The 16,569-nt window shown below is 53.8% G+C and overlaps 1 protein-coding gene across 1 annotated transcript in view; it reads right to left on the bottom strand.

The window, feature by feature from the left end:
• The window catches only part of PLXND1 (plexin D1), an 80,763-nt gene that overhangs the window by 22,418 nt on the left and 41,776 nt on the right, over positions 1 to 16,569 (bottom strand). Inside the window, exons 14-23 of the mRNA XM_074835810.1 lie at positions 16,321 to 16,420; positions 12,865 to 13,004; positions 11,984 to 12,151; positions 9,615 to 9,705; positions 9,157 to 9,432; positions 8,118 to 8,267; positions 4,340 to 4,454; positions 3,182 to 3,289; positions 2,401 to 2,513; positions 1,088 to 1,195 (exon numbers count right to left, since the gene is read on the bottom strand). Of these exons, the coding sequence (XP_074691911.1) occupies positions 1,088 to 1,195; positions 2,401 to 2,513; positions 3,182 to 3,289; positions 4,340 to 4,454; positions 8,118 to 8,267; positions 9,157 to 9,432; positions 9,615 to 9,705; positions 11,984 to 12,151; positions 12,865 to 13,004; positions 16,321 to 16,420 (1,369 nt within the window). The remainder of the gene's footprint in view (positions 1 to 1,087; positions 1,196 to 2,400; positions 2,514 to 3,181; positions 3,290 to 4,339; positions 4,455 to 8,117; positions 8,268 to 9,156; positions 9,433 to 9,614; positions 9,706 to 11,983; positions 12,152 to 12,864; positions 13,005 to 16,320; positions 16,421 to 16,569) is intronic.

The raw sequence follows: 16,569 nt of genomic DNA, 5'->3' as shown, positions 1-16,569 counted from the left end.
GCCCCCTTTGGGTGCTGGAAAGCCGCTATAAGGTATCCCCGGGGCCCTTACAGCAGCCTCCCAGTTTTCCTCTAGCTTTACCCTTCCTGACTGCAAGGATGTCCCTGTTGAACATGGAGGTACTGAGCTGAAGACGCCTGACAGCACGCTTCCCTGGCCAGGCCACGACTGCGTGTGACCCACGGCTGTGTCAGAAGCTGCTCAGCCAGCGGGGCAGGGGCAGCGGCCACTCCTCTCTGGTCAGCACTTGTGAGGCTACCTGGAGTACTGTGGCTAGTGCTGGGCTCCCTCTACGAGAGGGAAACCAGAGCAAGTGCAGCTGAGGGCTGCCAAAACAATTAGTGGGTGTACGAGGAGAGGCAGAAAGGGCTGGGTTTGGCCAGCCTGAAGAAGATGTGGTAAGGGGAGATCTCACCGCAGTCTTCAGCTGCCCCGTGGGAGGGCAGAGAAGACAGAGCCAGGCTCCTCTCTGCTGGCACAGCGCTAGGACGAGAGGCAAGGGACACCAGATAGAGCGTGGGACACTCATTAAATGTAAGGAAGGAAGTTTTCACCTTTAAGGTGGTTGGACACTGCAACGGGGCCCCGAGAGGCTGTGGGATTCCCATCCTTGACGATATTTGACACAGCTGGACGAGGCCCTCAGCAACATCACCTCGCTGGAGCTGTTTAAGCAGACCTCCCTTCCAACCTAAGCAAGACTCTGATTCTTCCAATTCCTACTTCTTCTCCACATGAAACCCAGCTCTGGGACAACAACAGCTTTTACCATGTCCCTGCTTCGGAGGAATCTCATTTAGGATGAACTGTGTATGGGACTGAAGTGACATAGAGTACGATACACGCAGGAAGAAAAGCCCACAGCGGAGCTGGGGAGGGTCTCAGGACAATGCTCCTTCATGGGAGAGCAGCTCCACAGATCTGCCTTCTCCCATCAACCAAACTGAGCTGATGCTGGGATGTGTTAATTGCTTCAAGTGATCAAGCATCCCCCACACACCACATGAAAACGCATGGCACTGTCAACACACACGAGTTATGGTTAGCACCCGCCCCGGAGCATTTGTTTTGTTAGTGGGTTACTCACTTTCCATTCCCCCACCAGGAGTGGGTGAGTTTCCTGGACCTGGGAGCCCACCTGGGAGCTGAGCTGCTGGGTGGGCAGGATGTAGCACTCCTCGTAGAGCGAGGAACACTGCAACCAAGCACAGCGTTAGGGGAGGGCGGCTGCACCCGGCCGCGGGCCTCCTCGTCTGCCACGCGCCGCAGTGCAGCGAGACGGAGAGACGTGTCATCGGCACTGAAGACCACCCATTATGAAGAAATGCATTGGTATGGTTTACGAAGCCTTTAAACACTTTGCAAGAGCCTCTTGAATGAGCAAACAAACACCACTAGAACGGGGGGAGGCAGATGTCTGCACAGACAGGAGGCTGTTAGGGTAGGGAGACTGCAAATAGACTAATTTGACAGCTAGAAAAATCCCAGAAGAGAAAGCATTATAGAAGACTAAGTCAAAATAAAGGAGTACTGCGTGTTTTAACATATGTAACTTCTGAAACAGATGGGAAAAATGTTTAAATCTCTAACATTCATACAGCAGTCTGAATCTTAAAGACTCTAGTGTACAGATATATAGAGACTGGGTAACTTAAAAACCTGAGTAATAACTACTAATGAAACACTCTGCAGTCATAAATCATCATCTCACTCCTCACCACTGAAATGCAACTGCCTCAGGGGTGAAATACAGCCGCTGTTAAGGGCGCGCAGCGACAGAGCGGAGCAGCCGGTGACGGGAATTACGGCACCGGCGCGTCTGGTGCGGCCCTGGAGGAGGACGCTGCACAGACAGACTGGGACTGGGTGCCCACGGCATGTTTTACTGGGAGCACCAAGCACCCAGCCTTTGGCAGAGAGGAGAGAAGGAGGGGACAGAGACAGCTAATGAGCTGCCGAGCACCGGCAGAGCAGCTGGGAAGGGTCGGTGGCACCCTATGCAGCACAAAAAGCCCCCTCTCCCCAAACACCCTTCAGTCTCTGCCGAAGAGTGGGGTGACACTGGAGCCCCCAGGGAGCAGGGGGAGTCCCCAGCACCTGCTGCTCTTTGGAAGAGGGTGTCCAACGGCATCCAACGGGCAAGCCAGAGCGACTTCTGGGACGGTGCTGCCGCCAGGCTCCTGCTGTGTGCGAGCAGGACCGACCTTACTTCACACCCCAGGAGCTGCGGCTCCACTTTTGACAATAATTGAGGTTGAAATATGTGACAACTAAATATATAACACTGGAATGATTTCGCTACGCTGCAATAACCCTTTAGCAGAGGGAAAGCAGAGTCCTGATCTGGTTAGGAAGGACCTGGGAGTGATTAGGGGACCGTGAAATGTGGCATCGCCTTACTTTGGGGAAGAACGTCCGGGTGACAAAGTGCTTGTACTCCAGGAATGGGATCCCCTGGCTGCGGTTCAACTCCTTGGTCAGGTCTGTCATGTCTGTCTGCAGTTCCGCAAAACCTTACACAAAGAGACCCGCAGATGGTAAGAGCTCCCATACTCCACCAGCTGAGACAGTAAGCAGGCTGGCACTGAAAAACACGGCATGTCTCATCTCTGTCTCCTTGAGCCTCTCCCTCGAGTGGGCGACGTGGGGTTTTCTTGAGGAGCAGCAGATTGCTGTCGGGGTTTAACCGCCAGCACTGTACATCAGCAGTGACAGAGGACATCCCTGGCTGCAGGAGAGCAGGACTCAGCCTGCACTGCAGCGTCACGTACCACGGGGACAGCAAACGCTTGGACTGCGTCTCCCCTTGCCCTACAGTGCTGCAGTTCTTGTTGCACCCAGTCGTAAAGCACACTAAAGAGAAAAGCACACTAAAGATTAGTGTGGCCTTCAAGCAACCCCCGGACGTGGCCAAGGGCCATTAACCCCAGGACAGGGAAACCAGTGGCACTGAAGATCAGTGGCTTGCCCAAGTCAGGCAGCAAGGCCGCAGCAGAGCCACACTTCCAGCTGCTGAGCCTCACTCACAAACCCTGCTGAAGCTCAAAGGCAACAACAAAAATTCTGCTGTAAATAATTCTATAAACTTCTACAGAGTAGAAGGTGAACAGCTTCAACTCTGCTACTCTGTCACCTCCCTCCTAGTCCTGGCTCCTCCTCAGAGCCCAGCACGGTGACTTACCTTTGCGGATTTCCTCCCGGATCTGCGACTCCATCTCCTCCATCTGGAGCAGGGTTTTCTGCCAGTAGCGCTCCGCTCTGCGGCTCTTTGTGCAAAACACAAAGAGAGCTGGAAAAGAGGAAGGGAACAAGCCTTTTGGACTATGGCTTAGGAGCAGCTGCAGCTGGGATCAGAGCAGTCCTCTGCTGACACGGGTGCAGAAAGCTAAACTCAGTGTTGGTTTAACACCTACAACAAGACTGGTATCTGATCAGGCAGTTGTCGATTATCTGTAAATAAGTAAAACCAGCTGGAATTTAATGATCATGCTGTAACTGTCATCTTCAATTTAGGTCTATATTCAGATTAACTGTACATGAATGTATTCCAGCTGATTAACAGATACAGATTTTAAGGCATTTACCACCTGTATTACAGTGCTCATGTCTGACAGTCTTCCTGTGCCTCCAGAAATATGTTTCTGATGATGGGTGGTGTGTTTAATAAATAGTGTGCATTATAACTTCTATTAAATATAAATTAAATCCCTATTAGAAACACCTCATTTTCTGTGAACTGTCAGGTTTCTTGCCACACAGTCATTCTGGGCATGCAATGAGAAGATACCCTAGCCAAAGGACACAGGTGTGCTGCACAGCTTCCAGCGAGGTGAGCAAACTGCTGTGTCTGCTCCAGATGTGCAGCTAAGGACGCTCGCTCTGTTCTCCATCCTCTCTGCCAGGCGCCCGTCACCGGCTGTTACTGACAACGGGACCTCAGGGTGGGTGGACCTGGTCTGGGACAGCCTGTGAGTCAGCCCTGTTCCAGTCACTACCAGTCCAAGACCAGTTTCTCACACCCTTCTTTATTTATTTATAGTAGCTACTGAGTGTTTGGGGGAAAACGGTAAGTTTATAAATATCACAGGCTCAAGTCACAGAGTTGCAGCATGGATGCAGCCAGCAAATGCTCCATCCTGCAGGAAGGTTTGATCCTGGGTACTGGCTGGGTCCTGTACAAAGAAGAGCGGCCACTTGCTGCACCCAGACCAGTTTCAGACACTGCACAACTGCAGCACTCAGAGGTTTCCTAACACGTGAGTGAGTCACCCTCACCCCTCCACACGCAATGAGAAAAAACCTCAGCACAGCCTGGAAACTCATGGCTCTGATGCCTTACCTACGACCGAGAGGACCAGCAAGATACTGCAGATGACGATGGAGACGATGATTGCGGTCTCTCCTCCCCCAAGGTGCAGCATTGCGATTGTGTAGTTGAACTTTCCAACTTGGATCTAGAGCAGGAGAGGAGGGAGGAAAAGCAGGAGCTGAGCGGCACGCTGCCCAGCCGAGCGAGGAGGGACGATGGGGGCAGCGCTCGGCAGCCCTTCGCCCAAGGACGCACTGACAACGCTGGCTCAGCCCCCCAGGCTTTGCAGGCTGGGCTGGGCCGGGCCTTTCACTGCTGGACCTTGGGAACTTCGTGTGTCTCAGAAGAGCCCAATTCCCATCCTGTGTGCTCTGGTGGAAAGCCGAGGCTGGCTCGCAGCAGGCTGTGGTACCGCAGTGGTGCCCATCCCAGCGCCACCACAGGGCTTCAGCAGCAGAGCTGAGGGCTCCAGCCCACGTCCTGGCCCCACCGTACCCACCCCAGAGCACGAGACAACCCTTTCTTAGAGAGCTCACCCTCCCATACAGGACTGCCTGGACTACTTTTACTAGAAAACCACTTCCACTAATCATCCGACTTTGTTATGCCTCTGAATGGCCTTTGAATCCTTTCTCCTCCAAAAGCAGAACTGCTGCCACTCAGGAGAAGGAGGGCAAAGAAACTTTAAAGTCTTTGAAATACAAATAAAGTAAGGGAATAAAAATAAATAATAATGGGATCAGAGATGAGTAATGATCCTGCAGCTAAAGCAGTGGGCTGGGTGTCAGGAGGTGCTGGCTCTGATCCCAACCTGTACTTCTTGTGACACCAAGCACAAACCACTTGAGCTCAGCCCTTTGGTCTCCTGATCACCAGAAGGGAAGAGGCCAACACACATCACAGGCAGGCTGGTGAGTTTGCTTGGTGCTGTTTATAAACGGCTCTCTAGGCTCCTGGGATGAAAGGGTTCAACAGCATCATCTGATAAGGAAAACTCATGACCACACTAGTCTTTCACTTCTGGAAATGCCAGTTTCACTTCTCTCAAGGAATGAGAAGCGAGAGAAACTTCAGCAAAAAAAATGAAACGAGGTAGGAAAGAAGAGGGAATAATCTTATGATTACATCTGTGTCACAGCACTCCGGGAAAGATGCTGTGGTTAAATTAGAGTCAGCTCAGTGCCACAAGCAGGGCCTTCCCACCACGTCCACACATCGGACACGGCGTAGCGCACAGCCCACCAGCAAATCCAAGCCCTTGCTCTTGGGAGCGCTGGCGAGGGCATTGGTGCTGCCAGCTGAAGGCATCAGACAAGCCTGGAGGTCTGTCCCTGTGCTGCTCCCTCCGCAGGCAAGAGAGGAAGGACTGTCCTGCCGCGGGCAGCGCCAGCTGCCATCCCCCGGGGTCAGGAGCACCTCCAGCACCTCCCACCATCAGTGCTGGACCACAGGGCCTGGCCCCACAGCTCCAAGCCCCAGGGTGCCAGTGCATCGGCCCTCAGACGGACGCTGGTGCTGGTGGTTTCTGGGGTGGTGTCCCCAGGCAGCGTCCAGCACGAAGAGCTTTCGTCTCCTCGCCAGCAGCGGAGGTGGGGGACGGCGATGGGGAGCCACGAGCGCTGCGCGAGCATCTGCAGAGCTTCGTTTGACAGTCTGCACAGCACCCTGCCTGGCCTCAACATCTCCACCTCTTTCATCTGAAATGCTGCCATGAGGCAAGTCCTCTATGCATTTTGAGTCTTTTTTCTCACCAACTCAACCTTTTGCGTTTGCCAGAGGAGAAATCCCACGCTTGCTGTTTAATTCAGTGTTTGAGCAGTTTAGTCATGAACAAAAATGGGTTTGAAGGCCTCGGCGAGCTTCTCTTGTTTATTTGGACAGGTCTATTCAATACAATTTTTTGTAAGGGAATTAATTAGGCTGCAGGTTCAACAGCAACATGTCCTGTCACCAGCACGTGGTGGGGGTGCAGAAGGGGCCGGAGGACACCCTGATCCCGGGAAGAGCTGTTGGGGCTGGGCAGGACTCCAGGGGCACAGGGCCACCTCGGGGGTCACTGGGAACCGCGCTCCGGCTAACGGGAAGGATCCGTCTTGCAGCCTCCCAGGGTGTGAATGGGATCCCCTTGGGACTACTAAACTGGACCAAAATCAAGCTCCAGCTCACCTAAGGCACACCCAAAAGAGCTACTCGAAAGTGACCCCCTAAGCACAGGAAGGCTCAGGAGCCCCGTCTTCACCACCAGCTCCTTCTCTCTACAGACAGCTCCTGCTGCCCAGTGCGACTTGCTAACACGGACTGGCCCGAGAACGCCTTCACAGAACAGGCACACCCAAAATCACAGTCAGAATTAAGATCAACAGCAGGGCATGTTTTAAAGGGCCGTTCTCCTGTGCCGCGCTCACTGCAGATGTGAGCCCTACCCTCTAAACAAGATCTGGGCACTAACAACACCAGGCACGGCAGCTCGCCAGAAGAGAGAATCCGCCTCAGCCGGGGAGGCTGTTGCGGCCCCCGACAGCTGTCCCCGACGCAGACCAGGCAGCGACCACTGCGCGAGTCCGGCCCCGTCTCACCAAAGCTCTTACCAGTATGCTATAAAGGCAGCTGCTGCCCGCGACATGGCCAGCGGGCGGTAACTCAAACCACGTATGAGGGTTTAATAAGTACACACAGACATGAATGCAAGTTGATTATGTCGCTGCGCTCTCACTGCTGGTACGCTCTGAACAGCTGTGTGATACTTCAGGGCTGGGTATCATTCCACTGCTTCCTAGGGACCTACGAGGGCATTGCCCTCAATGTTTCATGCCAAACCAAGGCTAGCAAACTCATAAATTCCTCTTCTTCCCCAAAGGGATTTCCCTGTTTCTCAGTTCTCACTACAACTAAAATTACCCCATTTAAAATTTCCATTAAAATGAATTGGGAAATTCTGCTACTTCTGCATTTCCCTGTTTCCAGTTTGCATCAGAATTTCATACACCACAGACTGTAACCAGCGAACTGGAAAACCCTGTCAGTGAATTTGTGCCCTTCTCCTGGGCAGCACAAGACTACAGCCTCCTCAACCCCCTCTGCAGCCTTCCTCCTCCTCCTCCCCATCCCCGCCACAAGCTCCCACCCCTTCACTGTTAACCATGGACTGGGAGGGGAGCTGCAGGGTCTCAGAATGTGGCTATGGAGGCATTTTCTCTCCAGATACAAAGAGCCACAGTCACATCCCTGCGTGGCAAGGAGCCGCATAGGACATGAGGGAAACTGAGGGCGAGAAGAGCAGTTAAGTCAAGCCCTCTGTGGAAAAAAGGACAGTAACAAAGTAGTGTGAATTTTGCAGATGAACAACAGCCCTGAACACTGAACCCTTTGCAGTGACAAAACGGCAGCCCCTGGGAAGCAACAGGAAACCTTCCAGCCTCTCTTGCCCTCCCCGGTCACAGGCAGGGACCCATCTCCAGCGGCTTATCACAGCCTGGGAAGGGTCAGGCTCTTGCGTCCGCTTGCAGCTCTTCTGCTGGCAGGAGGAGGCCAGTTGACTGAAAACTGTGTGGAAATCCCCAAACGTATCCCATGAGGGGCAGAAAGAAAATTACTGCAAGTGACAAAAACTCACATGCCTGGGATTTCACAGTGCCTTACAAGAACTGACAAAATCCTCCCGCCCACAGCTTACAGCCCAGTTAACTCAGCAGGCAGCTGCTGGTGCCTGGCAATTTGCAGTGTGGCAGCCCCCAGTCCGCGTTAGCACTGACGGCGCCTCATCCCGCCGGCGAGTCACCCCGGGAGCGGGGAGGCTCCTGGAACTCACCGTCACAGGTAACTGTCTTTCTGAGGTGCTCAGGGACTCGTTGACAGAGCAGTGGATGACTTTGTCCGAAACAATCTGGATCTCACACGAGATAAGGCCAATTTTCACCTGGTACTCATTGCTTTCCAGGCCCAGGCTGTCAGGCTCTTTCTAATGACAAAAATAGAACCAGGATGTCAGTCTTTAGAGTAGCAGCTGGAATTGCAGTGGATTTTGCTGCTTTACTTTCCGTATTCCCTGCTGTTTTTCAGACCTGGGGGGACTCTCCCTCACCAAGGACAATTTTCCAGCACTCCACAGGAAGCCCAGAACTGGGCCATTCCCCATTTTCCTGTTTCCCATTCCTCACTCAGCATGGGGCATGGGACAAGCAAGCCCCTCATGGAACCTGGAAAAATCTGCTTTTGATCTGCCCTGGCTGTGCACCGCAGATAAGGATCTGAGCGCCCACCTGGGAGAGGGGAAGGATGTACAGCAGAGGAGATAGCCAGGGGATGCGTCTGCGGAGCCTGAGAAAGGGGGAGTGCGTTTCTGAAGCACGTTGCAACCAGTGAGGATATCCTGCACTGAACAATGGCCTTTGAATTACTATTGCGCATTGTCCGAGCCACTCAATCGCTGCACCCCGACTTCCTTGTTAACTGAGCTCAATTCAGTAGCCAAAAGAGAAGAATGCATGACCTGTTTCTGCAGGAATAAATATCTATTGTCAGGACTTTCTGGAGTACCTGCCTGATTTCAGGCCAGTGCATTATCATTCTTTTTCATATGTCCAGTATTTTATTTAGCTTCTTGCTATTACATCCTCCTTCAAACGCAGCTCTCTGCCGTCGTGCCTCAAAGGGCATCCTGAGGCCAGGCTGCGGCTCCTGACGAAGGGAGATGCAGGTGCAGCATCCTGCTCCCGCGCAGCTCCTGCCTCTCCCCTCCGCACCCCCCTTTCTCCCTCCTGCGCTTGGGGACAGTCACTGGACTGGTACTTGGGACTGAGGAGCTTCCCAGTGGGGAAGAGGCAGAGTTGGAAGTGCCGCTCTCTTACATGTATAACCAGGGTTAAAGGCTCGCCAGGATGGTGCTTGATCCACTTCTCCTTCTTGGCTGTGAAGAACTGGGGGTCAGCATAGTACTCCAGGCTGAACTTGCTGATGTGCAAGGCCTCCTCGGGGTACATCTCCTCGTCCAGAGCCGGACGGTCATCCGCGTAGAGGCGGCCATTGAGATAGAAGTCGACGGGTGCGGGCTTGCTCCCCACAGTGATGTTGGAGGCAGCTGGAGAGGGGCAGGTGATCACGGTGTCGGTGTGAACCCTACAGCTCTGAAAGCAGGTGAGAGCACGCACATCAAAAACCCGACATCCTGAGTGCTCCCACCCAGCCCTGCTCCCAGCCCGAGCTGTGGCAGGGGCCAAGGCCTCGCCTTCACGCTCCAAACGCCCCCAGGCACCGGGCACGCAGCCCGGCTCCCAGTTACTGGGTGATACCCCGCGGGGACACCCACCGTTTGCTCTCTGCCAATGCCACGGACAAGCATGGACACGTTCTGGACCAGCTCAAAGCCTCTTCCTTCCAGGGTGATGGTCCTGCCCCCGCTTCGAGGAAAAGGGAAGAAAGAGAGGGTGACTGCAGAGGACCACACAGCAGCGAGGTGCAATGGCTGGGTCTCCCTGCTGCCATTTTCCCAGGGATGTTTCCCAGCTGCTTGAGCAGAAAATGTAACCCAACAGCGAAAGTCTTCTCCCTCCTTACAGCAAGCATCCACCCCACTACCAAGATATCAGGGAAGGAAGGAGGAGCAGCAGCTGCTGCGGTGGAAAGCAGGGGCCTCTTCCAGCAGCAGAAAACTGTCCCCCTTACTCCCACTTCCCAGAGGAGCAGCCTGCCTCTGCTTGCCTGCTTACACAGCAGGATTGCCCAGGCCACTGGTGGTGTAAGAGCTTAACCTCCAACGCCCCACAGCAAGGGCCAGATGTTCCCTGCCCCTGCTCCACAACAACCTGCAGAGAACTGTAAGTCTTGGACAAGGAAGAGACCCCTTTAAGGTTGACAGGGATCCTGCATCTCCCAGACACTTCTGATTTAGATCAAAACGTGAAAGTTGTTCTGTATTTTGGATCTGCTGCCTGGGGGATGTGAAACATGGGCCTCTCAATGTGCAGTCAATTAATGACAGTAACGAGAGGGTCCTGATGCATGCAGGACTGCTAGGCAGAGCAAGGGGTGGAGAACCAGCACCGCCGCTCTGTTCTGGACAGCAGCAGCTATGCCCTGGACTGACCGCCCCCTTCCTCTGTGTCACACTGATCTGTTTGGAATATTTGTCAGGGAACAGTCAGGACTTACAAATCCTGTTATCCGAAGACCACTCCAGACACAGTGACTTTGGGCCCAAGGCCCTGAGAGTCAGGTTCTCTGAAATCTGTGGATATTACCACGTAGTTATGATCCAAGTTTCTAACTAAGAGCCTGTCACATCTGCAGACTGGTTTACAACTTCTGTTTCATTTTAAACTTTGCTTACACAGATTATTTCAGCAATACGGTAAGATAAATCAGATCCAGCTAAATTTTTACACAAGTTATTGAGCCCTCATGGTCAGCAGCCCAGCAACACACTGGAGCAGTCAGACTACACAAGCAGTCTGAAGAGAGAGTCACATTCCCAGGGGTCTGAAATTTGGAAACTGCTGTAAATACTAAGAAAGCAGACTAAGGGGATGGAGAAATACCCTGGTAGTTTCCCCTGTGAATATGGGCAGTGTCATTCCTCCCCTGTCTCCGTGTTCAGATACTGCTCTCGCCACTCAGCACAGTTGAGGAGCCTGGCAGGAGCTGAGGTTGGCTGAGTCACTGCTGTGCCTTGTCATTAACTCTCCCACAGCCTGCATCTTCGGCACTTGGGAATGCCGAGATAGGGCTTTGCCCCGGCGGGACTGAGCCGTCAGAGCCTGCTGCCTGCTCACGCCCCGAGCGCGCTGCTCGCACCGCAGTCCTGCCAGCACAGGCGCCGGACTCTCAGACCTCGTGGTCAGCCCTGGGTTTTCCAGGCTCCACAGCTGAGGAAGGTGGGATTTCACCATGGTATCCAAAGGAACAGGAGCCCGAGAGCTCCATGGAGAGACATGAAATTAAAAGCAACACGCTTTAAAAATGAAATACTGTGACCTTGAGGAAGGCTGAAATAAAAAATTACAAATCTCAGCTTATCCTCCAGCAGTTTTACTGCCAAGAAAAATCCTCAGGGTCTCATAGAGCTCCCCACCTGCACCTCCCTAAAGCACCCCCCAGGTGTACACAGAACAGCCACCGAGGCTGACTTCTTTCCATGTCCTCAATGCGCCGCAATGAGCTACAGACAGTCCTGGTGTGTGAGACCTCTCCTACTGCAGCGCTGGGGTACGCTGAAGCACCCCGAGAGCCCTCTGCGGTGCCCTCCTGGACCCGTCTGCAAGGCAGTGTGTCAAACCCCAGGGCTGGGAAAGCCCCTTTCTCCCGGCAGGACCCTGTCCCACCAGCCTGGAGCTGAAGATGCAGACACGTGCCAGCTCTGAGGTGAAGTCACGATGCCACAGCGGCGTGGCACGGGGCCCTGGTGCCGTGCACGGCCTCCCAGCTGTGCTCCAGTGACTCCTGGGGCTCTGGACACGGGGTTTGCTCAGGATCTGCTCATCATCTGGGTGGCTTAAAGCACAAACAGGGCGAGCTCGCCTTGCCTGGACCAGGATACTCCGATTAGCTCTGCACTTGCATGGGAGAGCCCTGCTTACTTCTGCATTCAGCAAAAATTAAGAGGCTGATCTCAACAAAGGCCACAGAAGGAAGGACAAATCCTGGCAGACTTGGCTGTTTCCACTGGGGGAGGGATCTCACCTGATCTGGCTCTTTTTGGGGTTGATGTCTGATATAACTGGGTTCTTCTCAAACTTGAATGTGATGTCGTAGCTGGCACAAGACTTGTTCTCGAACTGCACACAGACGGGCACAGCCGCGGTGAGCTCGGCGGACGGCATGGTGCAGGTGATGGTGCTGTCGTTGCGGCTGTGCGGGGAAAGGCAGGAGAGCTGCAGAGACCCAGGGCAGAGAGCGCAGCCAGAGCCAGGCACCGCGGGCCTGAGCTCCCCCTCGGAACTGCGGCAGGTGGCAGACACCCGCAAGAAGGAGCTGCCAGCCACGCGCCAATCGCCTGTTAACTACGTTGTCTACTAAGGAGCAATTCTCAGCATATACGTCCCAGGCTGCCAGACCGATTTCCCCTGCAGCCAAAGGGGAAGGGCAGGCTCCTGCTTCTTCCTGCTGACGAGACGGGAACATACAGGAGGGGTTTCTTCTGACCAGCAAGCTGCCACGGAAGCGGCACCCTGGGCGTGCAGGTGCCTTCTGCCTCGGCAGATGCGGGAACGAAGCCCACATCTACCTCGCTCCAAGGGTTTTGGTCCCGGTCCCAGACCACCCAAGGGGCCTGGCAGCATGCTGCCAATGGTACATGGGAAGCTGGTCGCTGTCACCATGTCACAGCAACACCAGGGTGGTCACTCAGCCAGAGAAACCCGCCCCACCCTGCACCAGGCAGCTGCACCACACTCTGCCTCACCACCCAGCCTGCTGGGGATGCTCCAAGGCTCAGCAGCAGCGGGCAGTGGTGTCCCCCACCAACACCCCAGCTCTTCCCAAACTCCCGGGGACAATATCAGCCTTCCTAATGCTTTGGCTCTGGTGACTCATTCAGTGCCAGTCCCCAGCCCCCGTCCCACCTGAGGTCAGTGCACTGCTTGGAGGTGTTGACGAGGACGCGGAGCTCAGAGCCGACGTCCAGCTTGCTGCCTCTGATGGTCACTCTGGTTCCTCCAGCCTTCGGGCCGTTCAGCGGAGCTATGGATTGCACCACGGGAAGCTAAAAACAAAGGGGAAATCTGTTTTCTAGTCTGGTAAATTCACAGTTGGATACTCCACACTGCACGTGGGATCACTTCAGTAAATTTAAGTATCCAGTATGGTGAGGCTCTGAAACAGCAGCACAGCACAAGCTTTCCCTGGCAGGGTTTCAGAACAAGGGGAGAGGTAAAAGTGCTGAGGAGTGCGATCATATAAAACCTCTGTGACTGTCTACAGTCCCTAAATTCTGGCAATAAATGAGACATGAGTCCAAACTGGAGCCCAGGACCCCATCTGTCCCCTGAGCTTTCCAATGGAGGGTCCAGAGCTGGCGACAGGTCAAGGTCCATCAGCAAAAGGAAATTTCTCATTCATTCCAGGTCCCACCATCTCTGCCCTTGCAGATCCATTTCCTCCTGCATGCAAAGATAATGCTAAAGCCCTGCTGGAGGATGGCCTTGAGATCTGTGAAAACAGCCACCTGGGTCTAGATAATTGAATATCAAACTCCTCCTTAAGGAAGCTTCAAATCTGAATCTCTTGAGGCAATGGGAACTAAGGGGGAAGTCACTTTGCCTCTCTCCATTTTCAGCAGAAATTAGCATGTATGTTATCTGCATTTGCAGCCCCTGAAATCTTCCTGAGATTCATGAGTTTGAGGCTTTGATAACTAATGCAGCGCTGAACCCTCATGTCTGCTACACAGAGCACCCCAGGAGAGTCTGCTGGGCAACCTCCCTGCTCCAGTCTGAATAGGACACCAAGGGCAGAGCAAATAATTATTTCAAGACCCTTCCATAAGGCACTTGGTAATTCCCTGTCAGACACCGCCAACCCTGGAGGCACAAGACCTGCGGGGATGCTACGGAGGTGGGCTGGAGCTCACCACTACAGCCCGTCCCTCGCTGCAGCCGCAGAGCAAAACCACACCGGGGCAGACTGAAGAACACGGGCTAAGCTGCTCCGTACTGCCTGGTGCTAATGCCCTTTCCTGTCAATCCTAGACACACAAACATGCTTATTAATAGCTATCCTTGCCCCTGTCCTACACTCAGACTGCTTTATTGCTCTGCAGCCATTTCCTCTGTTGTTTCTGATCATTACACGTTTCCACAGGATTCATTTTGTCAATTTGTATTTCTCTGAGTGTCTGCAGGCAGCTGTCTCCTGCCCTTGGCCCCTAACCTATGCATTCAAATGTGCAGTTACAACAACAGCAGAGAGGATTATTCATGCTCCCCAAAGCCCCCCAGCTCTTCCCCTCAGCAAGAGCGAGTGGCTGCAGCTCTCAGTGCACTGCCAGCGCTGATTACCTCCATCGCAACTTTTGCAAAATCAGCTCATTTGGCAAATTCCGCACATCCATAGCCTGCTATAATGTCCTGGAGAAGTCTCTCGATCACGTTTCTCCCTCCTCCTCAGCAGAATTACAGCTGAATTCCATCTCTTTTGGATATGTCTAACAGGGACTTTGCAAGATGTTGCACACAAACAATATCTGGTATTTTACAAAGGACCTTCTTTGCAAGGGCAGTTCTAACAGTCTTTGAAACTTTTTCAGGTAAACAGTTATCAGTGCTCAAGCTCAGGTCTCACCAAGACTAGCCTTGCACGGTGTAGTCTACTCCATCTTCAGCCATCACATGTGAAAGGAGAATCAAGAAAACTAAAGGGTGTTGCTTGGTTTGCAAATGGTGTGGAAGCCACTTTTGGTGTGGAACACACCACCAGCTACACGGTGCAGCTTCGCTCCCCGCCACACATGTGCACAAAGCAGGGCACTCTCTCACCTCTTCTCCAAGCTCTGCTGAGATGCATAGACACAAGACAGCTTTATGCTGTGCCACCCAAGCAGAAAAGGGCTCCTCTCCCACTCCCAGAGGAGAGCCTTCTCCTTAAGCCTGTGCAGGAGCTGCCAGCACGGAGCTGTCACAGACCCGGCTTGAATCCAGCGACTGGCTTCTGCTGCTCTTGCTTTGTTCAGCGCTGGTGCTTCTACAGGTGTTTCCTGAGAGGGCTTTTCCTTGCATGCTGAAAGTCGGCGAAGATGCCGCCCAGCCGTTTCCCACTCTTGGGGCCCTTCTCCCCTTTGCCAACCCGGCCATCGCCCCAGTAGCGGGCGACGAGGCCGAGGCAGCACGCACATCCTGATGACAACGCGCCGGAAATCCCAAACCCAAGGCCTGTACCCTGTGGTACCTTGCTCCACGCCAGATACTGCATCTCCAAGCCGTTCTGGATGTGAACATGGACACCTGGAAACGAGGGGGATGAGTCCCAGAGCAAATGTCCTCCCGGGAACCTCCGCTGAGCCAGGCCTGGCAGTGCCCTCGCCCGCCGGTCCCCTCCCCGTGCGCTGCCAGGCCTGGCTCTGCCTCTGGCACTGGGATGCGCTGCGCCTGGGCTGGCTGCACGCCGGGTAAACCTCCCTGAACTAAACACCTCACACGTGATCGGTTACAGGGTGGGGGATTACACTCCATGATCCTGCCCTAAATTCTTCACAATGGCTACCAGGAATCAAATGTCATTTCCTGGGGCTCAAGTCTTCTTTCAAGCCACTAGACTGCAGCACAGTCTATTCTTCCCCAGCTAAAGCAACAGCAGAAGCACAAAGGCTCCAAGTAAACAGCATGCCCTTGGCACCCATCCTGTTGTGTTTGCCTTGGACGCATGGGGCTGCCCATGAATAGCGTCTAGCCAGAGACGGGGGTGCTTGTAGGGAGGAGAAGAAATGCATAGATTCCTTTCAGATTTATAGAGATTAAAGTTGTCTTTGTGAGATGGTACAGTAGAACACTATAAAGGGCTTTTCTTTGTATAATGATGTGGGGTTAGCTCAAGTCTAATCCCCACACATTATTCTCATGTTAAAACTAAGACAATCTCAGCAGCAAAAAGTACCAGTTCTAAATAATGTGAGTCCACGGTATGTAACTTACACCCCACATAGAGACTTTGCAAGTCTCAAAAAATCTCACAGGTCATAATAGCACTTTAGCAAAAGAGGAGGAAGAAAAATGAGCTGCTCTTTATAGCAGGAGAAACAGCGGTACAGGCAGAATGGGAGATGCAGCACTGCAGGAGCTGGGACTGGGGGCAAGGTGGTGCCTGGCGACACCCTGACCACAGCCCTGTCCCTCGCACTCAGGCTGGGATTTGCCAGACCTCGCTCGGTGACCACAGGCGAGGGGACACATCAGCTGCTCCACGAGGGCCCTGACATCTTTTATTGTAGACCCTCTTTTCTAGGCCATCTGGGGGTGCAGGGGCTGCAGGCTTGTTTTACGGGGCACAGGAATCACCAGAGAAACACCCGTGAGGCAGTTACTCACCACGTAGGAGTATCGCTCCCTGGACTTCCCTTCCCGGCTCACGTTAACTGTTACCACATCAGAAAACGCCTCCTGAGCCTCTCCGGTCTGGCACACGATCCTGTGATGGGAAAGAGAAGGTTGGCTGTCGTGCCGGGGGCGGAGGGGCTGCCCCACCAGAGCAGCGGGGCAGAGCCCACGGCCTCCTCCTCCTCCTCCTCCTGGGGGCGCGGGACGGGGAGGGACAGGCCGGGGCAGGGGACAGGAGGG

The sequence above is a fragment of the Strix aluco genome, chromosome 11 (genome assembly GCF_031877795.1).
Source record: "Strix aluco isolate bStrAlu1 chromosome 11, bStrAlu1.hap1, whole genome shotgun sequence".
NCBI lineage: Eukaryota > Metazoa > Chordata > Aves > Strigiformes > Strigidae > Strix > Strix aluco.
This window is presented reverse-complemented; position numbering and strand designations above follow the sequence as displayed.